The following is a 23668-nucleotide window of genomic DNA, read 5'->3' on the forward strand; positions in this document are numbered from 1 at the left end:
TGAAACTGTGTACTGTGGCTCAAGTGGATGAACTTGACAGAATGATACTGTCTGTCTTTACCCCTTTACCAGATAAGAGCTGAAATTCATAATTCATTCCTATTATGTAAAATTGTGGCTGTACGCGTGTTGGTGCTGTTTCGAAAGACTAGATTATCTTGAATGAATTTTTTTGGGTTTCTGTATTTGAAACAAATTAAACCACTATTGGACTACTGCAGCTATGTTCATGATGTGATATGATATAACACAAACATCTCGCTTTCATCATGTTATAGCTTATATTTTTCTGGAGAAGTGCATGTTACAAAAAGAATTTGAGCATTCTGAGATGTGATTTAACGATATGCAATATTATTCTCTGAAACAGTACTCCCCTTTTGAAAAATGCAATGCCATCAATGGTGCAAAATCACTGACTGCAAATGAAATTATTTTAATGGCATGTCTAAAAATATACCCTCTTCTCTGTAAGGTAAATAACAAGCAAGGGTTTCTGTGTGTCCCTTAACGCTAGTGATGACATGTCCCGCAATCCATACAAAATAACAATCTCAGCACGTCAACTTGGCAAACATTCATCTCTGTGCAGATATCCAGTAACACAATGTAGAGATATATTTTCAATGCGCGTTGCTTTAGGAAACTAGAATGCAAATGAGCACTGCAGCTGGCGTTAGATGGAGAGGGGCTTTGGCGTCCCTCCTGGGCGGTGCTGACGCGCAAGTCGTTAAAGGTGAGATGTGACCTCGGGGACGTGCGCACGGCACGGCACGCGCCAGCGGCGTGAGATGTTTCCACGTGCAATGATGCCGGTAGCCCTAAGAGGCAAGCGCAGTGGAGAGCGGCCCTAACAGCCAGGATCGCCCCCCCCCCCCCCCCCCCCCCCCCCTCGGGGCAAGAGTCTGCGTCAGCACATGACCGCTCAATCAACACGCAGGCGTGACTCTTGGCCGCTGCTTAGTGCTTGTGGTTTAGGTGTAGAAGATGATTTCAGGGATCTGTCCATCCTCTATGGAGGTGCCATTGTTATTGCCGGGGGAACTGCAGAAGAAAAATGTCGTCTTGGTCCCTGTACCTGACTCATGAGTCACTTTTTTAAGTCCTTTTGTTCCATAATGGGAATCAGGCCCCTGGATAAAACAGATAAAGTGCACAACATAAAGATCTCATTTGATGTGCAAGATTGCAAATTAACTAATTAGAGTCTACAAAACATAATCTAATAATTGTCTGTATCAGTAGACTCACCTTTAGAGTTGCACATGCAGTGTAGCTAACATTAGGTAAAATTTCAATGGGCTCTTTGAACATGACTCTAAATGTGGTAGCTGTTCCATCACAGCTAAATCCTGTGTCATTCTGCCCGAGCATGTTATTCCGGTCACTCTCCATGATCTGTTTAAAAGGAAGTGATTCAGGACAGTGAGTGACCATGTACCATTTCTATATATAAATCATCTGTCTGTGATGAAGATTCATGATGCATACAAGATTTTTCTTCATCATATACACTTAAACGGTAAAGTCACTCACATTTAAAATGGAGCAGAAGTGACAAAAGAAATAGTAAGATGATATCAAGCTGTTGCAACGCAATAACTGTAAGCAGAGAGACAAAAGAGCAGCTCCCAGATCAGATTCTCACCTGCATGTTGACTTGGTAATCCGTTGGCCCATGTATTGATCCGTACAAACCAAACCCCACTACTGATATTCGTCTATTTACATTAAACCTGTGGTGAACAGAGACATAGCTGTTAGAACTATTGTATAACCTACCAACACACACACAACACACACCTACCTAGCCAACACAGTACGCAAACATACAGTACTGTAGGACTGACAACACAACTATTAGAAAGCTCTACTGCAACTGAATAGATTGTAGGCCTGTAGCAAACCCACCTGATTCGGTCACTGGTTCCACTGTATCCCCAGCGACTCTCAACCTGCTGGAACCTATTAATGCTGCATTCCTTGCCCCTGAGACAGCACCTTGGCCTGTCGATGTAGTCGACGCGGGGTTTGGGGTTTACTGTAAAGTGTAAAAAGACATTTACCACCTCCCGATCGCACATTATCCCAGACTGGGCAGGCCCTGTTGCACAAGAAAGAATATCAAACTGGGTTTCTATGGTTGGTTGTCTCAGGATACAGATTACACAGCCACAGCAGAGGTAACACAAGGTCACAGTGCTGCAGTAGTAGTAGTAGTAGTACATGATTGTTTCGTTTGTTTGTTTGTTTTATTTAGAATATGTGGTTGCAAAGTTAGTTCAGCCACAAAATCACCACCGCTTTGTTCAATTAAGTCAATCAAGTAGAGGAAAATACGGTATTGGGAAAAACATGTTTATGGCCGTGTAACATTATCAGCCATCTGCAATGTGAGCTTTCTTTTGATGAGATCTACAGGCAAATGAAAGGGAGCTGATGGCCTGGCCTATGTAAGGGTGCACAAGGCTGTTTGGCCTTCATGACTACAGCAGATGGCTCGGTTTCACACAGACCATAAACATGTTTGAAGGTGACAAAGATGATAAGGAGTACATATGTGAATTAAATCTGGGGTTGAACAGCCTCATAACACTTGAATAGAGCTGAACAGGGGTCAGGTTATAATTACAGAAGACCACTGGCTACTATCAGTTACATATATTCAAACAAATGGAAGGATTATTTTGAAAATGTATGAGGGAGTTCACAACACAGTCATATTTGGAAATGACTTACTATCTATCTATGCAGTAGGGTCATTCCACCTCAATTCAACGGATTTCAGAGAAAATTTCTGCTTGACCATCTCAGATTTGCTTCAAACTTTTACCATCTAAAGAGTAACCATTTAAACTAACTTAGCCAAAATATTAGATCGGTATACCTAATACATCCAGAGAAAAACATTTTTGAACATGGTACCCCCCTTCTGATTTTTGGCACATTGGCGCCCTCATCTAAATCTGCAGCAAAGTTCAGATGTCATTATCTCAAAAAGTGTTCCAGCTAAAGACTTCAAATTTTCTGTGAATAATGATTGCTACCTATAGATTCCACATATTCATTCCTAAGTCGTATGTGTTGACACTGACTTTGTTTCAATCTTGTGAAATCAGAAGAAAAATTGCAGATTTCTTTCACACCCCCACATTGGGTGCCCCATTACACAATTTGTAAACAAAATGTTTGGCAAATGGTTATGTCTCTCTACAGGAGTGTTTAAGCTGTCTTTGAAAAAGTAATGAAGAGGTGTCTATATTGTTTTTTTGTTGGAAGTATTGTAACACAAAACTGAAAAACAATCAATTTGGATAATATTGTATCTCCCCATTACAGAGGTATGACAAACTATACCAATGAATTGAACACATCTCCAGAAAGAGTATGGAATGGGCTTTCAGACTGTGAAATTTCAAGATGGTATTATGGCTATGGTTATTGAAATGTTATTTTTGAAATATTGGTCTACTATAACAACACATTGCTGATATCCATGAACAGTGACATCTAGTGGCATTAAATAGTGACAGCAGCAATTTATTTCGGAAATACAGGAAATATTTTATTAGTTCATCACTCAGCAAGTAAATGAAAATATAAATGTTTAACAGTATGAGACATAAACATCTGATACTTAGGAATAAGACAAGGATTATGAAATCATTAAATAATAGCACAAAAAAGCAACGCTAATTGTTGTAATAGACCAATATTTAAAAATATATATTTTAATAACTGCAGCCATAATACCATCTTGAAATTTCACAGTCTGAAAGCCCATTCCATACTCTTTCTGGAGATGTGTTCAATTCATTGGTATAGCGTGTCATACCTCTGTAATGGGGAGATACAATATCATCCAAATTGATTATTTTTCAGTTTTGTGTTACAATACTTCCAACAAAAAAGCAATATAGACACCTCTTAATTACTTTTTCAAAGACAGCTTAAACACTTCTGTAGAGAGATATAACCATTTGTCAAACATTTTGTTTACAAATTGTGTAATGGAGCACCCAATGTGGGGGTTGAAAAAAAATCTGCCATTTTTCTTCTGATTTCACAAGATTGAAACACAGTCAGTATCAATACATACGGCCTACGAATGAATATGTGGAATCTATAGGTAGCATTCATTATTTCCAGAAAATTTGAAGTCTTTAGCTTGAACACTTTTTCAGATAATGACATCTGAACGTTGCTGCAGATTTAGATGAGGGCGCCAATGTGCCAAAAATCAGAAGGGGGGTACCATGTTCAAAAACGTTTTTCTCTGAATGTATTAGGTATACCAATCTAATATTTTGGCTAAGTCAGTTTAAATGGTTACTCTTTAGATGGTAAAATTTTTAAGGAAATCTGAGATGGTCAAGCAGAAGGCATTTGTTGAATTGAGGTGGAATGACCCAGTACCAATTAGAGGTAATCAATTGAAAGCAAGAAATAAAAGCACACCACCACCACACCCTGCCATTACACTGTATCATACAGCCAGTGGAGAATAACACAGTCAGTTCAGTGCATTTGAACACATAACAAACATGAGGAAAATGTGTTGCACACAACCAGGATTATTTGTCCTTACCTGCCGCAAACTCCTCCACAGTCATGAGAGGGAAGCGGATGAGGGAGAGAGCTTTGCCCAGAACCTTCTGTTTGTTCTCCGAGGTGAGTGGCAGCTGCTGCCTGTGGCACTCGGCGTCGGCCCAGCGGACCACAGCGCCGAACAGCCGGTTCTCCCGGATGCCCAGTGTATCTCTCTCCAGCACCGCGCACAACGTGTCTGCACAATGACCACAGGTGAGCCCACGTGAAATGCAGAGGCGCACACAATCCAATGAAATCAACTCACTGGAGTGAAGTCAGTTTTAATGGAGCAATATGTACATAGCTGATATTGAGTGGATGGTGACAGAGGAAATAAATCTGACTCTCACCTAAATCGATGTCAGTGAACCCCTCTGCATTTACGGCATCAGCAGTGCTTTTATCTATGGTATCCAAGCAAAGACTGGCAAGTTGAGGTTCATCAAATAGTCTGGCCTGTAATAGCAACAATTGTTATGTGAAAGCATTCTAAAGACAATACGTTGAATACCTGAACATAACCTGTTTTTTTTTTTATCATTGGGTACCATAATGTAGGCACTGACTTATGTGTGATCTATTGTTCCCCATCACCAAGTCTATCTGAGTAATTGCTTTACTAAAACCTTTTCTACTTCTCCTAAGGTGTTTGATCACAGATGCCTACAAGACTGTCAACTTCAACCACGTTTTAATTGATGGGGATACATCATTCTTACCTGAGTGAGAAGCATAAAAGCATTGTCAGCCCTGAGGTGCTTGGTAAGAAACTCGACACAATGTGCCTCTAAAGCAGGAACAGCATACTTTTTGGCTGTATAGAGTGTGGTCATGACAGTCTCTGGTCCAATGTGGACCTCGTCGGAGTACAGAAACCTTTAAAAACACAAATAACATTATTGGAAGAACATGGCAAGAAATGAAAAGTTAGGCCATTACTGGACAAAACAGGAGAAACTGAAGAAACTTTCCCAGATATGGCACAATGGGTTAGTTGTCAATCCCAATCAGTGTACTGATAGGGATGTAACTTCTACACACACTCACTACGTTTGCTTTATCAAATGCTGTCCACTGATAACGCTTGATGTGGACTTTCAGAGTTCAAAGTTACACTTCCGGTAAGCTACGGAAGTCCCAATTACTATGAACTGTCTGCGCTGAGTCATGTGTATGATTACAGTCGCTGTTATGTAGAATATATTTCCAATTCTAAATGTTTACTCGTCTTATCCGAGGCTCCACACATCATCACAAATAAAACAAAGCAGACGGCTTTTAATCGTAAGTATAACGCTATAGAGAGTCGTAAAAATAATACCACAACCACTTCGAACATGCAAATCACGGCAGAGCAATTTACCTTAATAAAGCGAGAAATGCTGCTGGCTCGACATCAGGTAGCTCAATTTCAGAAGATGTTGTAGCCATACCACCATTGAACATGGCGTCAAATACGGCACTTCCAGCAGCCAACACGAATTTATGAGATGGGATTCTCTGAGCCTGTCTACCCTTGCCCACAACAAACCTTACATCACTAAGCAGCTCGTTATTGAAAAGGAATGCAAATCGTTCTTTGACTGAGCTCTTTGTAGCTTGCCAGTTGTAGACAGGCTCTCTGTGTAGGCCCACTGACGGCGGAGGAGTCGGCGCAGGGATTCCTGCGACCGCAAAATTGGAGACTGCTGCGTTCCTTCCAGCGCCAGACTGGCTGAAATTGAAGGCTTGTCCTTCGGCTCTGGGTGCCGCTTCACCGCCGCCCGTAGCCATGTTATGTTTACGGGTTACGTCAGCTTATCAACCGAGCGTCAGAAATATCAACGAAACATTTTCGAGTACTCTTCCGTGTCCACAGACATGGCCTGACATCGCTGTTTACAACTTGAGTGCTTTCAAGATCATCATTGCGACGATTCTGACGACGACGGTGATTAAGCCACACCTCCCTTTTCCGGTCAAGTTCTTGCTCTCAGTATGAACCTATGACCACAAGAGGGCGGCACCAGACTGTTGAACACATAGACTGTATACAGTCTATGGCTGAACACATAACAGAACAGACTATGCCTATCGGGCTGACGGACTGAAGAGCGCCCTATGCCAGGACCTTATGACATGGGGCTGGCTTGTTTTCAGCTGTGCCAAGTAGTTTTAGGCTACTATTTGGCAGTCGGTATCTTAAGTAATGATAATGGTGTGAAATCACAATAATCTAGGCTATATGAGAACGTCTTCTAAAACGTTGTCTGATGGCTTTATTGCTTTTATTTATTTCATATCACTGGTGAAATGCAAAACAATCATACAAACTGGAGTTTGTGCTAAGTGTTATGGCTATTATTATTAGGCCTATTGGCGTGGACGGTTGGTGTGTGGTGTTGTGTCATAGGTTGCACCCCCAAGCTATGCAATGCCTAAAATTCCATTAACGTTTTGGCTTGGCAGTCCTGACAGAGACAAGGAACAACAGAGGATAGGCATTCATGTGTGCACGCGCGTCAGAACTCTTTCAGCAGAGCGGACTGCTCCCATCTCTATTTGTAGTTCTCACTATGCCCGAATATCACAGTCCACACACGGAGAAGGAATACAGACACGAATGCGAGTAGATTAGCCTACTATGAGCATGTATGATTATACAGTGTAACGTTGTATGCCATCGACAGTGATTGCCTTATTTTGTCACCATGAATGCCTCGGCTGGAACAGGAGTGTTCGTCTTGTCTTTGATGTCAATACCCATCTCTTATTTATTTAATTTTCTCATATATTCGAACAGGTGAGCAATAATTATTATTTTGGAGAAGTGATGAATTGCAGTATTCATACAAACATTGGCCTACAAAGTAGGCTATCCTTTATTATTGATATGGTTTGTGGAAATTATGCTTTCATGCTGTGAGCAGGAACCTCAAATAATGACAACTCTTTTTCCTTTTTACCTCTGAAGTATTGAAGCCATACTTTTTGCTGGAGCATCAACTTTAGTAATCACAGCAATATCAGCTCGCCTCGTACTAAAAAAGAAAGCGCCTCGGGATCCACTCTTCTATGGTAGCTTACAGTCTATTATATATTTTTTCTTGTTTGTTTTCTGTAAGCAAAACTTAAAATGCTACACATAACAACAATGCTTTTGAAATGATTTTGAAAATCATAGATAAGAGGTAAGAGCTGAGGTGTTCTCCAATGTGATCTATTACATCTCTATTACACAGTTTTTGCAGCCTACGCCTTTTTGAGCGTTGTGAACCTTATCATAGGTCTTGAGCAGGATGGCATCATAGATGGATTCATGACCTTTTACTTGAAACAGGTAGCCTACATTTCTCAACAGCTCAGAGAATACAGTCCATCTCAAGGAATATAATTGTTACATAAGGAATAGTGTAGATGATCATGGCGTATAATGTCTTGTTCTTCATGCATGTTTCAGGCAGACCCCTACATTAACACTGCTCATGGACACATGATTTCCTACTGGGATGGATGTGTACACTACCTCATGTACTTGCTGATGGTGGCGGCGATCACCTGGGGGTATGTAGCCTGGAAAACCAGCGCCAACTGCTGGACGGCAAAATGTTTTGCCTGCATTTGGGTCTGGCCTCGGACCACTGTACATTTTGAAAACACTGCCCTGAATCTGGCAGATGGCAACTAAACCAATCACAACGCAGAGATGTGTTTTGAATCAACGCGGGTGAGGCAGAGGGCTCTGGGGCGGGGTTTTGAGGGAGCGTTGGCCTATAGGCACAGACACGGTTTGAAAGACAACGGGTTGTGCTCATCAACAATGTTCCGTTGTATCCATTCATCGAGGCCAGACTAAATTAGACATCCAATCCATTTAGGCTGGTTTATCAGGCTAGGGGGTATGCACATCGATCACCTTGCGACTGAAAGTGGCAGTGCAGTCTTCCTCAGCAGATGGCACAAATAATAATGTGTTTGAAGACAGTGGAGTGAAGTAGTTGGCAAGGTTTGAACATTCTTGGGCTTGTTTTACTGTCAGAGGTAGTAGGCTATGTGCACAGATATTCTTCTGCTAACTCAAAATTGAAGAATTTAGAATAAGCATTTAACGGGTGTAAAACAGACATGTTAGACGAACATACAGTAAGCTATGTGGGACTGTCAGTGACATGTAATCAGAGCTGAGGAAGAGGAAGTTTCTGCCAGAGAGTCATTTTCTACAACGGAAAGCGGAATACCTAATGTTGTGTCTAATCTTACTATGCTATGTTGATGTAGATGGCAGTTGTCTTGTAGAGTTCATCATCCATATCATGAGTATTTTATTTGACCATTATTGTATCAAAGAAGGATTCCTTTTTGTGGTAGGCCACACATATTCTATTAAGATATTATGCACTACGTAATAATTCTAATTGCACACCTTCGAACAGTGCAAAATATTAGTCTATGTTGCATCCATATTGCATCCATATTTATTGCATGCTGAATGAAATCATTTTCTGTTTGTGCAAAGGGAGAGTTATAGGGCTATTGGCTTATACTGGGAGGGATCCTTCTTAATGCGGGTCATAGTGTACATTCCTGGCAATATTGTGGGTAAGTAAAACTGTACTCGGGTCATTAGGACAGCAGCTATTTCATACAGTGTATTTTCTTGAACGACAGAAGACTCCAGCTATTGTTCTCTGTTACAGGAAAGTATGGAGCTCAGCTGAGCCCCTTGTTCCTCATCCACATGCTGTATGTGCTGGTGTCCATATGGGCCTGCTTCAGGGTCCACAGTCAGCCCGCAGTGCGAGGGGCTCTGCCGGAGGTGAGGCCAGGTTGTCATCTGTTAAGTGTCATGTGAAAATGGAGCTGTTGTCATACAGAGCAGTCTGGACTACAGCAATGGCTTACAGTACACAGCCACAGCATTACACTGCTGGAGGCCTTGCAGAGCACTGAGCACTGCAGAACACATTTGATTATTAAAAGTACTTAACAATGAAAGTGAACAGACACTTATTGCAAGTGAGCAGACACTCATTGCAAGCTTTCATAGGGCCCAGAGCCTAAACCCACGACGCCAAGCACGAGAGACAGTGGCAAATGCTATCATATTACTGTAAATATACTGAGATTGCTCACTCCTTTATATATACACTTTTGAAGTACATCTATACTTTAAAGACTACTTTGACTGTTAAGTCATTTCAGCTCAGACCTCCATTCACTTTGTGTGTACATAACAAAGATACAGTGGGGATAAAGGAGGAGAGGAAAAGGTTATGCATCTGTGATTATTACTCTAGTACTAATCTAGCAGTTATGTTTACTCACAGGATATTGAGGACACCCAGAAGAAGAGTCTGTTGCAGAGACCTGTAGATTTACTCTTTGCCGTATATCTACTGTTTGCAGCTTCCTTCTGCTTATTCAGAGGTCTGGTAAGTGGTCCTCCTTGTGCTTAGTCAGAGGCCAGGTCAGCAGACGTGTGTGTAGCCGAAGGATGGGTAGACACGATATCGTGACTCATACTCATACTGACTTGCTTGCGCTCTTCCCAGAGGATGTTGGTCCTTGTGGTGTAATGAGGACCACAGAGTTTTGGTTAGGGCTCATGATTTGACTCATCAGGGCCTTTCGCTGCTGCTCATGAGCTTGACTGAGTTGGCCCCGCGGTGATGTGTTCCGTTCCCTTCATTTGGTCCATTTAAACGGGTCCTATTGTCTGCTGGATAATTGAGTCTGATTTGTTTACGGGCCACCACCACCTTAAACAGGGATTTGGAAAAAAAAAAAAAAAAAAAAAGTGTAAAGAAAAGCTAAAATTGCCAGCCTTTGGAGAGAGCCACCAAATGGCCATCAGACAAACTTTTCCTTCCTACGAGCAGTAGTTGACATTACACACATGCATCAACAGATAGACAGCTGTATCAATTCATTATTTGTTTTTGGAATGTAAGGGATTAAAAGGATTCCAGACTGTTTTAGTGGGTGACAGAAGAGATATGGCATTGCCTTTACTGTCAACTTATATGATAGTAAATAAGATGTATGTCCCACTCCCAGTGAATTTTCAAATCTTTACGAACCTGACAGTGTGTGTGTGTATGTATGGGCTCTTAGGTGGCGCTGGATTGTCCCACAGAATGTTGTCAAGCCTACACTCAGTACTATGAACCTTACTTAAAGGACCCCTCTGCCTACCCTAGAATCCAAGTGAGCTATTGTTTATATATTTTACTTTAGCACCAGGACTGATTGCTAATTTGAAAACCTTGCACATATTGCTTATTTACTCGATGATGCATTAGATCATGCGTTCTGGGCTCTTTGTGTTGCAGATGATAGTGAACATGCTGTACTTCGTGCCATACTATGTCATAACTCTGTATGGTTTGGTGGTTCCTGGCTGTGAGTGGATCCCTGACCTCACACTCATTCATGCGGGTGCAGTGGCACAGGTAAGCAGGCCTGATAGAGTTCAGGTGTGGTGCCTGAACTCAGGCTTGAGCTCGCCAAGGAAGGATGTCAAGAAAGGCTATTCTCTATATCGTCTTTGAATGTATTTGATAATATCAGGCACAGATAATTTTCTGTCTATGAGCCCTGGGTAAGGGATGGAGGTGAACAAGGATGATAGATAACAGTGAAGTCTTAGCATACTGCTTTAAACTTTAATCACTGGGCAATCTGTAATGGTCATAATGTTCACTGTACACACCTTACACCTTAAAGATTCACAGAATTTAGCCAAACAATCAGTCAAAGTAGTTTGGGAAATCTTACTCTGCAATACGGAAACATAATTTGGTCACGTATGTTTCTGAAACAGTTTCTTGAAATTGATATAGAAATATTTTGAGATGGTGGATGTACAGCACACAGTATATATGTTATGGTTTAATTACACTGTCAATCTGACTGAAACCAAAGCACACACGCCAGTGCATGGTTAAACGGGGCTTATGTACACCAGCTCATCTGCTCACTTCCAAAGATGGAAGCACCACAGTGTTAGCTGTCAGTATACCATACACAAATCTTAGACGAACATGGCTGTTGCTTTTGTACCAGAGCCAGTCTGAATGCCTGATGAGCACACTGCAGGAGACAAAAGCAGGGGCTTACTTTAGACATGGCAGTATGTAGCTATTCTCCCTATGGCAGCTGCTCATGCTATTAATAGTGGCAGTGAATTGTACAGTGGTGGACCAGAGGGTTGCTATGCAACCACCTCATCCATCTTTTTTCAGCGTCTCTCCAGCAATGATATGTTATGAGGTGGGAAAGTCCCTTCTTTAGTCTGTGTGAATAAAATGTATATCTGTCAGTGGTGTGTCTCTAGAGTTTGTAGACCCTGCTGAAAAAACCAGCAAGAAACCAGCTTAGGCTGGTAGCTGGTTTTAGCTGGTTTTAGCTGGTCTTTGCCCAAAACACAGTTCTTATTGCTGGTCTTTGCTGGTGTAGCTGGTTAGGCCACCAGCTAGACATGCTGGCGTGACCATCTGAGGAAGCTGGTCGTGCTGGTGTGACCAGCCTGTCGTTTGGGATACAGCTGGTTTAAGATGGTCATGCTGGTGACCAGCCTGTCCAGCTTGACAAAGATGGTCAAGCTGGTTTTCTAGAATGACCAACATAAGCTGGCGTGGCCAGTAAAAACCAGCAATGTAGACCAGCAACACCAACTAAAATGACCAGCTTAAGGTGGTACGACAATCAAAACCAGCTGAATTACCATCATAAACTGGGTAAACCAGCTGAAGGTGTGTTTTCGCTAGAGTTTTGCTGGTCTAGCTGGTTAACCATCAAAGGGTGGTCAAACAAGCTGGTTAACAAGCTGGTCAACCAGCAAACCACCTTTAGCTGGTCAGGCTGGTTTTTTCAGCAGGGCGAGACAAGTCAAAAATACTGCCTTGAGCAGGATTTTCATGACACAGACAGTCACCAAGCCAGTATTTCAACTTTTTGTACAAGCCTTCAGTCTGCTGAAGCCTGTGGTCAAGGGAGCTGGCTTTTAAGCGTTCAGTTGAATTTCCTGTATATTACAAATCAAACATGTCTTTCATAGAGCAAGTCAGTCTGTTAAAACAAGTGTATTTACCAGTTTTGCCTATATTCACTGCTAACTATAGAAAACTCCCTCTAAACGCCCTCTAGTGACTTTTTTATGCATTCCAAACAGAAGCATGAAACAATGTACTCTGTGACACTGACACTGCCCTATGTGGTCTAGAAAAGTCTCAACACAGGCCACTTTTAAGGAGTTCTTAAATTCTTAAAACTGTTTTATATGGTTCTTAAATTACAACTATTATATTATTATATCATGGTATTCAGCTGAGTTTCAGTTAGTGAAGATGTTAGATTGAATTTGTTTTTATTTTGTGACGTTGTTCTCAGGCACAATTTTCCCACATTGGTGCCTCACTCCATACGCGGACGCCCTTCTCCTGCAGAGTGCCGGCAGACACTCAGCTGCTTTTCCTCGCTGTCAACATGCTCTATGGCCTCGTGCCACAGGTACTCAGCTACCATCTCCTCAGCAACCGAGCCTTCTTCCTCAAGCTGCTGCCGCACAAGACTGAATGAGCTTGTCAGTGTCTATTCGATAAACATGCTAAATGTCATGGCAATTTGATTTCACTTTACTTTGACTGCTGTATACGTTTCTGTGAAAGTTTATCTGCACCTGTTCTGTTGGAGTATTAAGTATTCTGTTAAATTGAGGTTTATATATTTTTTTTTTTGCCAATTGTGTGGATGACTCGGGATGTGTAACCGTTTGGATGGAAGGTTCAAGGACTCCCTATTCATATGGTGTCACCATGAAAACCTTTGTGTCACCAATCATCCATTTCCATTGTGTCTGATTGTACAACATTCCTGTGCAGTGCAAATACTTGTGTGCCTTTGTCCTTCTTCTCTTGGTATTTTGAAAAGTCTGTGCCTCTATACTGGACATCTTTATTTCCAGGATAAGCTTTATCTACCATGCCTTTTGTGATATTAGTTCACATCTACACATGACATTTTACTGGTAGTAGTGGAGACACACATTATTGATTTGTATTTCTTGGTATTTTATTTACAAAAGCAACTTTTAATTACCCATGAGTTGCTGAATAAACAGTGAACTCAGCATTTCATTGTTTAATGTATGTCTAGGTAGTGATGTTCACTACAGGATTCTCTCTGCATGTGCTGCGTTTGATAGCAGGTAACCTCACACTATGCATTCCAATGAGTTTATTCTGTAAAATTCTTGTCAATAAACAGCAAAAAACAGTTTACATTGAACTACAAATATTGAAAATGTAAAACTTGTTCCAATTACAGGCATAACAGAGGTCAAAAGGTGACGGAATAAACAAAAAAATGATGGGACTACATTTACCACAGATTTCTTCAGTTTACTCATCAAAAAATAAATAGAATATATTCTTTATATAAAACAAAGAGGGAAGCAAAACAGGTAATCTTTTAATGGGCGTTATGTTTGCATTTTAAAAAGGAAAAAAAAAAAGTCTCAAAAGAATATTAAGGTTTACCCCAGTGCCAACAATGAAACATACAGTTCAGAGTGCTCCTGCAATTTAACTGGTAGAGCATGACCGTGGAGATGTAAAGGAAGCAGGTCCACTTCTCCAGGAGAACAAGACCTGATGATAGATGTACACCTTTACTGTTCTGTAAACTGCTTTACACATAAGCATGTGCAGAATGTGATGTACTACTGTATCAACGTGGTAAGCACAGCGCCTGGACATGTTAAAAGTAGAGAAGTGCTCTGTTCTCATTGGTGGGGGGGTTGGAAGTCTTTTTTTTTATGCCATTCTTAGTAAGTGCAAATGTAAAACTGCAAGTAATTGGAAACCTTCAAAAAACCAGAACAACCAAGACTATCTCCATCTTATGATGTATACGACAGTTGAGCATGCCACTAAAAAGCGTAACAACATAATCCATTCCACAGACACACAGAAACGAAGATTTCACTTAGCCATAAAAAAGATGAGCAGTTATCTAGAGAGCATTTCGGTTGGATAGTGGTCCTAGTTTCTACAGCAAAATAAAATATATAGAGATAATAGTGAGTTACAATGTGTAACCCAGTTTTGTGCACAATACTTCATACATTTAATCTACTTTTTTCCATACATTTTTTTTTTTCGGTTACATAAAAGAGTAACATATAGCGATATGGGTAATGCTTTTTACAGACAAATATTCCAGAAGGTAGTCCATCAGCCTTTTCCTTTTGTTTAAGAAAGCGATCTTGAGCTACGACATGTACGACTATGAGCGACACACTGAATGGCCTGTTGTTTTGTGAGGAGCGAGAGAGAGAGCAGCTATCAAGAAGTCTTTGCAAACTTAATCATAGAAAGTAATCTGGTATTATGCTAAAATTGGTGCATTGAACTGGAGAGCTTAAGATATGAAACGGTGCTAATATCAATGTATGACTACTGTTACCTTTCGCTATAGATTTTAAAAAAAGGGTTATTTTTGAAGTGTATCAAGGTTGAGTTTGTGTACAGGCTGACTAATTTTTTTATGCATACCCTACTGGACTGAATTTACACCCCATGATATAGTATAGTTGCACTGTGGCTGAGAGGATGGTATAAATGCATCAATCACTTAAAATGTGATTTCCATACTAGCTTTGTGGGGGTTCCTGGTGTTGAAGATCAATGAGAATTTCACAACTCCATAATCACAAAACAAGCACGATGAATGACCTCCCTGATGGGACCGCCTTGACTTTTAATGTTCTTCTCGGAGCAACTGGTTCTGGCAAGGAACAAGAACACAACTTTACTTCACTTTGTTAACACTGTGCTGCACACCTTTCATTCAATACCTCTTCCAAACATCAACAATCGAATTATATACTTAAGAGATAAATTAGTGCTGTAGCTACAGTGGCATGTATGAACACCTCGTGGTAAAGGTCTGAATAAGTGTCTTAAAGGGTTCAAGAATAGGCTAAATGTTTTCCAGTTGGCGTTTCTGGACTGTATCCAGTGCATGACATCTAATGCATTGCTGACCTCTGGTGGTGACATTCTTGGAACTTGCAATTGGTGCAGTTTGTACTCCCTTGTCTCTATACTAATTCAGACCAAAAAGACAGGACATTCCAGGGAACTAATCTCATTCCTTTTAACTTTGATTCTCCACTAATATGTTTTTTAAAACAAATAATTTATGAAAATACCCTCCTAGCCTCTATGGATCACAGTTACATTGGCCCATTCATAGGCGCTCACATAATATAACTGGACATTGTTAGTGTCTGTTGAGACGATTCAATAATATACATTTTTTATCACGTGGGATACTCCTCTTTGAATAGGACTTCAAATTAAATGGTGCAAATGGTCATCTATGTGGATCAGAGCACCATCTCAGCATAACAATGCCATACTCAGTGACTCCAGAGGCTGTACACTATGTGGAGATCATCAGTTTACCCCTTGACTGCACGTCTTGCCGTCTGAGGTGTTCTGGATGACGTTGTCTGGGTCTCCTGCCTCAGAGCCACTCTTGTGGTCCTCTTCTTTGCCGTCCTTGTCCAGATCCTCCTCCCCAGAGGACTTCCTGGACAGCTTGGACGACTTCTAGGACAAACACAACAATGAGCACGACTTCTAGGACAAGCACAACCACCTGATGACCACATGCTGTGCGACTACAGTTCCATTAGAGACTGGCAGGGTGGCACGCAGGTTGCCTAAACAGTGAGCCCTTGGTGAGATGTGTCAGTGAATACGTGACACACACAGGGTGGTCGCAAAATGTGGAAGGAGGTGATGCAAATCTCAGCCATGAAGGGTGAAGGAAAATGAATTACAACATAATTTAACATTCACCCATATCCCCTTTTATAAAGTGGGGGGCTTCCAATGCTACATTCCAGGGGATATAGTGCATATGACGGACCCCTGTTGCTAGGCAACAGCGGTTGCTAAGCAAGGGCTCGGAAAGCTGAAGAGAGTATGTGGAAGGCTCATTTTTTCCTTTTTTTTCTGAAAAAGCTTGGATGCTTTCATCCACCAATCTGAAAACACTGATACTCTTTATTTTGGTTTGTGCAAACCATGTCTTGATTTCAAACCTCCGCAGGGACATATGATTTGTAGATGTACAGTACTACCACAATTCATGATAGTACAGAAGCATGAATAATCACATTAAGAAATGTGAGAATGATCAAAATAGGTTGCATGAATTGTTAATATTAAACTTATTACAATAGATTTAAATCTTCAAAATAATGATTAACATTCACAGAATGTATTTTTTCTAGTAATATGGCTTGTCAGTACCATATTTTGTGGCATAATGATGATTTCTTGCAAATTGAAATCATTGCAATTTTTTCTTATATTTCTAAAAATTATTATTAATTGAATGAATATTGTTAGCCTATAATCTTCACTGCACATGAAAAGATTTCCCCATCTAGAACAAAACAGGTGCATTCTGCAACACGCACATATTGCATTGCTTCATTTCTTTCTGACTTAAGACAACACCTACGGCTGGGTGTCAATGGGGTGCCTTCCACTACACACCTTGGAGGAGGCGGTCTTTTTCCGCTTGGAGCCGACTTTGTCTCCTTTGGCGTCCTCCTCTATGGAGTCCCCCTCCTCTCCCTCGCTGCTGGCGTCGGCAGCATTCCCTCCTTCTCCCTCCGTTTCCGAGGAGCTCTGCTGCTGGATGGCCTGTGCACAGCAAGCAGAACGCAGCGCACGTCACAGGCAGACTCTACCTGCCTACACCTGCCTCGTGCTGGAGGGCAGCCATTTTCTGCCATATTATGGCAGCCTGTGGCACTCAGCGATGTGTTGGGACACAGAAATGTAACATGTCTGCTCCGGTACTCGTACAGAATTTTAAACCCTCTACAATGGTATTACACTGCTGACACTGCTCTCGCAGGGCTGAAACAAATGTGCTTTTGGATGGACGCACAAATATGAGGATACATCCCAGGGGGCTGCTTATCATTTGGTCTTTAGAATTCACAACGCAATGAAGACTGGTGAATTCAGGGGTTTCATTAAAAAAAGAAAATAAGATTAGTGTAACAACCAGTCTCCTAACACTGCCTGAAAATCCCCATTGCACAGCTACTGACAAAATGTTTATCTTTCCAACAATTTGCAAAAAATATCTATAAAATAGTTCAATAGCCTAAAAGGCAACACTACTGAATGACATATCAAAAGATAGTAGAAGTATATTGACCAGCAGCCATCCACAACATATTTCTATAACTATTCTTATACATCCTCCTAATCAGTAGGAAAAATATGAATGGTGGTGTTTTCAGAAATCATCCTCAATATTTCAGCTCAGACAGCTAGGCAGCTATTGGGACATATGACCGTTTTTTTGAACCTGTAATATGGCCTTCTGCGAGCAGCAGATAGTGACACATTTGCTCCAACACAACAAGATGGTCGCTGGTGATTCCTCTGGCAGTTACTCAAGGGGCTTGTCTTTCAAACTGAGATAATGTTTTCTCGTGAGCTACATGGGGTTGAATTATAGCTGGACCTCTAGACGCTGTCCCAGCTTACCTACTGCTGAGGATATCAGTATCATATTCCAAATGCATTGTTGGTTGTTCTGTTTGGTTATGTATCTGAGTCTATATAATTAAAATCTTTCCCAGAACACACGGTCCAGTGTTACTGCAAATACAATTCCCCCTTTCAGAGCTAACTCTGAAGTTATTATTAAGAAAAAATGCCTGGAAAATCTATTCCCATTTCCCAAATATCCTTTGTATCACATATACAATTTTAGGAATCACGGGTTAGAGCAGGAAATACATTTTAAAGTACTATGAGCATGGTACACTTTCAGAGCTCCCTCTTTATGCATCTCTCTTAAAACTGAAATGAAGCCAGGGAAGAAAACCTCTGGCTTAATGCAGTCTTACTACCTGTGGCAGTAGTGAGGTGACAGAACATCTGGAAAATAATCAATAATCAACACTTCATTCACATTCTTTGTTTGGCAAGATGTCTAACTAGTATGACTAATGTGGTAATGGAGCCTTACTCCTTCCAGTCCTTTCCAAGTGATTTCTGCTGATGACTTTCAGTGATTCAGCACACACAGCAGGGCATACTGTAGCAGATCTGGCTCTAAAGACTTGAATGATGCTTTATGCAAATCGTTTCCTTCAGTCTTTGCCTCAGACATATAGCCTGCAGTAATTGTTCTTATAAATGTACTTACAATTGAAACTAGTCGTGGAGACACAGTCACAGTCAATAGCCCTGACGTGAACACAGACTGACACTGACCAAGCAAATCTCAAGTAGTAATTTGCAGTGTGAATGCCACTGCTCTGAATAGCTCTTTGAGAACTGAGCCATGCTTTTGGTGAGTTCCCCACTCACAAACACAACTGACCTGATAGCCGGTGAACTTGACACCAGGGTTATTCTCAATCTCCCACAGACCCTCATTGAATCCTTTCCTCTTGTTTGACTTTCCAAATTTGTCCTTGTACTCCTTGTACGGCAGAAGGTCTTTCGGGCCAAGGAACGCACTGCAGATAGAGAGACACAGAGATGAGACCAAAATGTGAGGATGACAAAACAGGCCATACACTTATGCCAACTAGTTTCTGGTGACCACATGTTTCCTGAAGGTCACAATCCGTCTTCAAAACCACAGGAAACTCACCAAGGAGCTTTCCCAGCTTCCAAGAGGGTGCACTACATTAAACTGAACAACCAATGTCAATTGGACATACAGCTCTGGAAAAATAAAAGACCACTGCCCATTTTCCTGATGTCAACGTATGGTTGCTGAGTGACATTTGCATGACTTGACGGTCATATTCAAATTGGCAGAGCTCTCTTTATTTTTAATATGACCGTCAAGTCATTCAAATGGCACCATGCAGGACGACATCAGAAAAATGTGCAGTAGTCTCTTATTTTTTCGTCCAGGGCTGCAGGCCTTTTCCAGATTCCACAGGGCAATAACAGAACAAAACAAATAGGCTGGGGCTCAAGTCAAAGTTTTGCCCCTGACGTTGCCAATCTAACATGATTTTCTGACGTTGCTGACAAACTTGTGCATACGTTTCATGGGTTCCGAAGAAGAAGATGGGATATTTATTTGCAGGTGGCTTGACAGCTCCTTCTGGGAGTTCATCGATCTGTAAAAACACATTGGGGAAGAAGGGGGACGAACAGTTCATCAAAGATCCACACAATCATGAGAGTGTATTACAATATCAATATTTGTGTCTCGTATAGCCTTTAAAGTTACAAAAACTTAGCTTGTAAAAAATACAGCTGCTATTTAATACTGCTGAAATAACGCAATTTGAGTTGAGTTACACAGTTGTGCTACTGTTACTGTTACAGCTGTTGGTAAAGCCTTTTCATTGGCTGATAACATTTCCTGCATCGGGGCACACTTCCCCAATGTTTGGATTGGTCTTCAGGCCTAGTTCAGGACTGTAGCTCACCTTACTGACATTACCAACTATTGGCCTGTCTATGTGCAATACCCAAGGCCATCCATACATGTTATAGCCCCATTAGCCTGATATGTATGTACTGCATGTTTATGGTGCCTGAAGTAATATTCTGAATCGTCTAATAATGGTTTATGCTCAAAATTGTAAATAGATTTAAAGCGTTTCCAATAACATATACTCTGTCAGTGAATTGCTACTCACAGTCGACATTACAGTCTGCACACTATTTTGTATTGTTTTAAGTATGAAAATACTTACCTAGTGCTCTCTCAAAAGATAATTTCACTTAATTTAAGGAGACTTTGACTTATTTTAAGGAGTCTTATCAAAATAAATTGACTTACTGCACTGGCAGATAAATGTGCTTGTTTTACGACAAATTTACTTACTGCACTGGCAGATATTTTTTTCTTATTTTCAGGAAGAATTGACTTAAAATAAGACAATTTTTTCTTAAATTAAGTGAAATTATATCAAAAGAAAGCACTAGGTAAGTGTTTTCGTACTGAAAACAAGACAAATGAGTTTTTTTGCCTTGATATAAGATTAAAACACTTGGTTAGATTTTATTAGACAAGCCATTTTTTGCAGTGAAACAAATAGCACCATATACCACTTAGACCGAGCCTTAGCAATCCCAGTCAACACAGTGCTTCAGGAACATGGAAGAGTGGAATGCAATCTGCATGCCTATTGAGCTAAAATACAACAACCCTAAAACCAATTAACAAACGGCATGTTAATGTTTTGCACTGCGTTGAGCTACATGAAATCAGAATGACTGGAAATATAAAAAAATGACGTAGCCAGCCATCTAGCATAGTGTGTATCGATGAACATTCTTCTGAAGTCACACGACTAAATCTTAAAATCAAGGTGATACTGTGCTAGTGTCTCACAGGTACAGTGGAGCAAACCTTCACCGTGTTTTCAATCTGTCTCATTTGACGTATTGAGATCCATAACTCAAAGATGATGCTGTGGAAGCTGGTCAGCTTACTCTTGGGTGTTAACAAGTGTTCAATGTGAACAAATTAAGCCTGTTGTTAAGAGTCTTTTGTACAATCAATACTTGGAGCTCTCGCTGTTGTATAATCCTGTAGGTGTCTCTATTCAAATGGAGGTTCAAATACAGAACATCCCATAACAAATTCTTATGACAAGGTAATAAATGATTAGTGTGTGTGGTGCATAGTCAGAATGTTCAAGGGACTTGGCTTATGTAACCTGTTAATTCACAAGATATATGGGGGACTGATGCAGTTTATCTGAGCCCATTTCAACTATGTAAGACTGAGCACACCAGTAGCTATGCATGTGTTAACACTGAACAGCTGGTTGATTCTACCTACAGTGAAATATCCACACAGAGGTGAATTTATTTTCACATTCTAAAAATATAGACTTCTGCTGGGCTAGCCTACTGCTTCTTTCATTGTGGTCAGAGATTCACTGGTAGCCTATCCTACTTGGTTAGGCCTAGGCTACTTCACATCTATTTATTAACCAATTTAACATGCACTCTGAGAGGTTATGCAAGGTCAGAGCTTTTTGAATTGCAGGGGGTAGTAGACCCAAAAGGTGAGGAGGGGAGGTGGGGAATTAAATTCATGCTACTAATTTGGGTGGCGTGACCTTTCATTTTCACTCCATAGGCTACATTATCCCCAAGTATGGAATAGCCTAGTTTAAGTGATGAATGAAATGACACCTATTTAGCTGCAAGCTACAAATAGGTGAATAACAAATGCTACATTTGAACAATGACCACCTCATTAGCCTATTCTTCACTCCATACAATTTCGAATAGGCTATTTTGTCTGTCTATTTCACTGCCTGCTCTTAAAACTTTTGCCCAGGCATGCACATTTAATTCGACTAATAGTGGTGAGAGGCATGCTTTTGCTAAGTTTATGCCACATGGCAAACATTAGGCATAAAATGGCATAACAGCATTGGGTGAAATTACATCCCTGATCCTCACTTAATTTTGTTCCCTTCTTTCCTCGCCAGACAAATGAAAATTATTTGAGAAAGTTAACCTACTAACCAACTATGTCATGGGGCATATCAACTATCTTAATGGTTTGGATTCTGAAATGCCGAGAATCACCAACATCGGACAGCAAAATGGTGGTTAAGCGAATATCAGGATTCCCGCGGGGCGCTGAAAAGTATCATTCAAAGTGGTTTTCATTCAAACGGGCAAATCCGGTACATGAGTAGTGACAGACTACAGTGGGCTACACTGAGCTAAATGCTTCATGGCCAACACACATCTCAGAGGAGGGCGGTCCGTCACGAGATAGCTAACAAGCTAATTAGCTCGTTGCAACATTCGCCCACGTTCAAGTAATTCAAAATGTCTCGTCCATTGCAAGTTTCACATTATAAAATACAAATACATGTAAAACCCCTGATGTTGGTTATGAAGTATGTAAAAAATAAATACGTTTCGTTATCCTACGCTTGTTCAAGCGCTTTCAGTTACGTAGAGGAAACCAACAAACGATCATGCTTTTCGACGAAAACACCGCGCATTTCTCAGTACGCGCAACAAAGTATCATTTATACGCCACATGCATTATCACATTGTAACCAATAGCCCATGCGTATACAATGTTCATATTTAGCTGAAACAAACTGAGAAGCGATTAAACGAATGGGACAAGTAGGCTACAGAAGCATCCAAATGTCCTACAACACCGGTTGTATTGTCCTTACCAACCCCGCCTCCCTACATTTCAACTCGGTTGCATCTCATACTCACCCTCGCTGGCCAGTGTGGGTATCCCTTCATTTTTGCAAAAACCAAATCTCCTGCCTTGTACTCCCGAGGCCGTGGGCGAGCCATTTTAACGGTTCACCAGTGTTGTATCTTAATTTAGTTATTTTCCTTCAGGTCCCCTACACAGAGGGAAATGATCGACCATCAATGTTTTGATAGCAAGACTGCAGTTTATGAGGAAATAAATAATTAATACGAGGAAAAGGCCCTAGACACGGTCCTTTCCTCCTGTTCTCCAGGCGCAAAATGTGTGTAGATTACAGAAATTGTACGATACGAAACTTGAGTCCAGTCGTCGCCCCGTGTTGAAAATGTGGTCCTCGTTGTTTTTGGTATTTTATCACCGTGTCAACGCAAAAGTAAAACCTGCCCCAATTCTCTCCTGATTCATTTGAAACGCGGCGCGACTGTCGAGCGCCGAGGATACAGATTCTTTCTTAACAATTCTTCGACGAGGGACTGTTACAGTTTACTTCGCGACATAGCCTACCCTGACCTAATTTTATTGCGACATGAATGTTACCTTTACAACCTCATAGGCCTGCTATATTACTTCGGTGTTTACACCCCATATAGAGTAAGCAGTTACTTTAAGATCTTATGTTTACACATTTGGGACAAGGTGGTTATTCGTTTTGCGAGCGTGATACCCGAAAAAAAAAATGCATATTTAGGGTACTGTATCTGAAGTATCTTATCAGAAGCCCAAAATGTATTTTCAATAATTTTATAAAGAAAAATAATGAATGCAAATTAATGCTGCTTCCGACCTATGATACAAAAATAAGTAATTTTAT

At 40.9% G+C, this 23668-nt stretch overlaps 3 protein-coding genes across 6 annotated transcripts; 1 reads left to right on the plus strand and 2 right to left on the minus strand.

The window, feature by feature from the left end:
- Positions 1 to 416: 416 nt before the first annotated feature.
- Positions 417 to 6520, minus strand: LOC134095895 (BTB/POZ domain-containing protein 1-like). Of its 2 annotated transcripts, none has more exons than XM_062549609.1 (8): positions 5954 to 6520; positions 5310 to 5466; positions 4941 to 5046; positions 4589 to 4786; positions 1912 to 2041; positions 1649 to 1736; positions 1252 to 1398; positions 417 to 1133 (listed from the first exon to the last, which is right to left on the minus strand). In XM_062549609.1, the coding sequence occupies exons 1-8, from the start codon at positions 6361 to 6363 to the stop codon at positions 975 to 977; spliced, it is 1395 nt and encodes a 464-aa protein (XP_062405593.1). In that variant the 5' UTR covers positions 6364 to 6520; the 3' UTR covers positions 417 to 974. The 2 variants fall into 2 exon arrangements, with proteins under 2 accessions (XP_062405593.1, XP_062405592.1); XM_062549608.1 differs by having other exon boundaries at positions 1912 to 2104.
- LOC134095896 (transmembrane 6 superfamily member 1-like) lies at positions 5483 to 13653 on the plus strand. Of its 2 annotated transcripts, none has more exons than XM_062549611.1 (10): positions 5483 to 5874; positions 7544 to 7647; positions 7812 to 7909; positions 8030 to 8133; positions 9086 to 9168; positions 9267 to 9385; positions 9897 to 10001; positions 10684 to 10776; positions 10902 to 11021; positions 12961 to 13653. In XM_062549611.1, exons 3-10 carry the CDS (start codon positions 7889 to 7891, stop codon positions 13147 to 13149), a joined length of 834 nt encoding a protein of 277 aa, XP_062405595.1. In that variant the 5' UTR covers positions 5483 to 5874; positions 7544 to 7647; positions 7812 to 7888; the 3' UTR covers positions 13150 to 13653. The 2 variants fall into 2 exon arrangements, with proteins under 2 accessions (XP_062405595.1, XP_062405594.1); XM_062549610.1 differs by lacking the exon at positions 5483 to 5874 and adding an exon at positions 7106 to 7372.
- Positions 13654 to 13791: 138 nt separating this feature from the next.
- hdgfl3 (HDGF like 3) lies at positions 13792 to 23380 on the minus strand. 2 transcript variants are annotated; one of them, XM_062549613.1, is made up of 6 exons: positions 22854 to 23380; positions 19680 to 19756; positions 19000 to 19138; positions 17145 to 17294; positions 16041 to 16184; positions 13792 to 15357 (listed from the first exon to the last, which is right to left on the minus strand). In XM_062549613.1, exons 1-6 carry the CDS (start codon positions 22935 to 22937, stop codon positions 15331 to 15333), a joined length of 621 nt encoding a protein of 206 aa, XP_062405597.1. In that variant the 5' UTR covers positions 22938 to 23380; the 3' UTR covers positions 13792 to 15330. The 2 variants fall into 2 exon arrangements, with proteins under 2 accessions (XP_062405597.1, XP_062405596.1); XM_062549612.1 differs by having other exon boundaries at positions 16041 to 16187; positions 22854 to 23379.
- Positions 23381 to 23668: the final 288 nt, after the last annotated feature.

Source organism: Sardina pilchardus, chromosome 11 (assembly GCF_963854185.1).
Source record: "Sardina pilchardus chromosome 11, fSarPil1.1, whole genome shotgun sequence".
Lineage (NCBI taxonomy): Eukaryota > Metazoa > Chordata > Actinopteri > Clupeiformes > Clupeidae > Sardina > Sardina pilchardus.

What these genes read in the sequence shown, in the direction of transcription:
- LOC134095895 (XM_062549608.1), bottom strand. Translation starts at nt 6,363, where the DNA reads ATGGCTACGGGCGGCGGTGAAGCGGCACCCAGAGCCGAAGGACAAGCC. An exon ending in GTTCACTGACATCGATTTAG is followed by an intron (nt 4,787 to 4,940) that starts GTGAGAGTCAGA and finishes GTCATTGTGCAG; the next exon opens with ACACGTTGTGCGCGGTGCTG. An exon ending in GGAACCAGTGACCGAATCAG is followed by an intron (nt 1,737 to 1,911) that starts GTGGGTTTGCTA and finishes TGTTCACCACAG; the next exon opens with GTTTAATGTAAATAGACGAA.
- hdgfl3 (XM_062549612.1), bottom strand. Translation starts at nt 22,937, where the DNA reads ATGGCTCGCCCACGGCCTCGGGAGTACAAGGCAGGAGATTTGGTTTTT. An exon ending in ACCCACACTGGCCAGCGAGG is followed by an intron (nt 19,757 to 22,853) that starts GTGAGTATGAGA and finishes GTGTTTTTACAG; the next exon opens with ATCGATGAACTCCCAGAAGG. An exon ending in GCAAGACGTGCAGTCAAGGG is followed by an intron (nt 15,358 to 16,040) that starts GTAAACTGATGA and finishes GTTCCTTGCCAG; the next exon opens with AACCAGTTGCTCCGAGAAGA.
- LOC134095896 (XM_062549610.1), top strand. Translation starts at nt 7,281, where the DNA reads ATGAATGCCTCGGCTGGAACAGGAGTGTTCGTCTTGTCTTTGATGTCA. An exon ending in GTGGCGGCGATCACCTGGGG is followed by an intron (nt 8,134 to 9,085) that starts GTATGTAGCCTG and finishes GTTTGTGCAAAG; the next exon opens with GGAGAGTTATAGGGCTATTG. An exon ending in TCTGCTTATTCAGAGGTCTG is followed by an intron (nt 10,002 to 10,683) that starts GTAAGTGGTCCT and finishes ATGGGCTCTTAG; the next exon opens with GTGGCGCTGGATTGTCCCAC.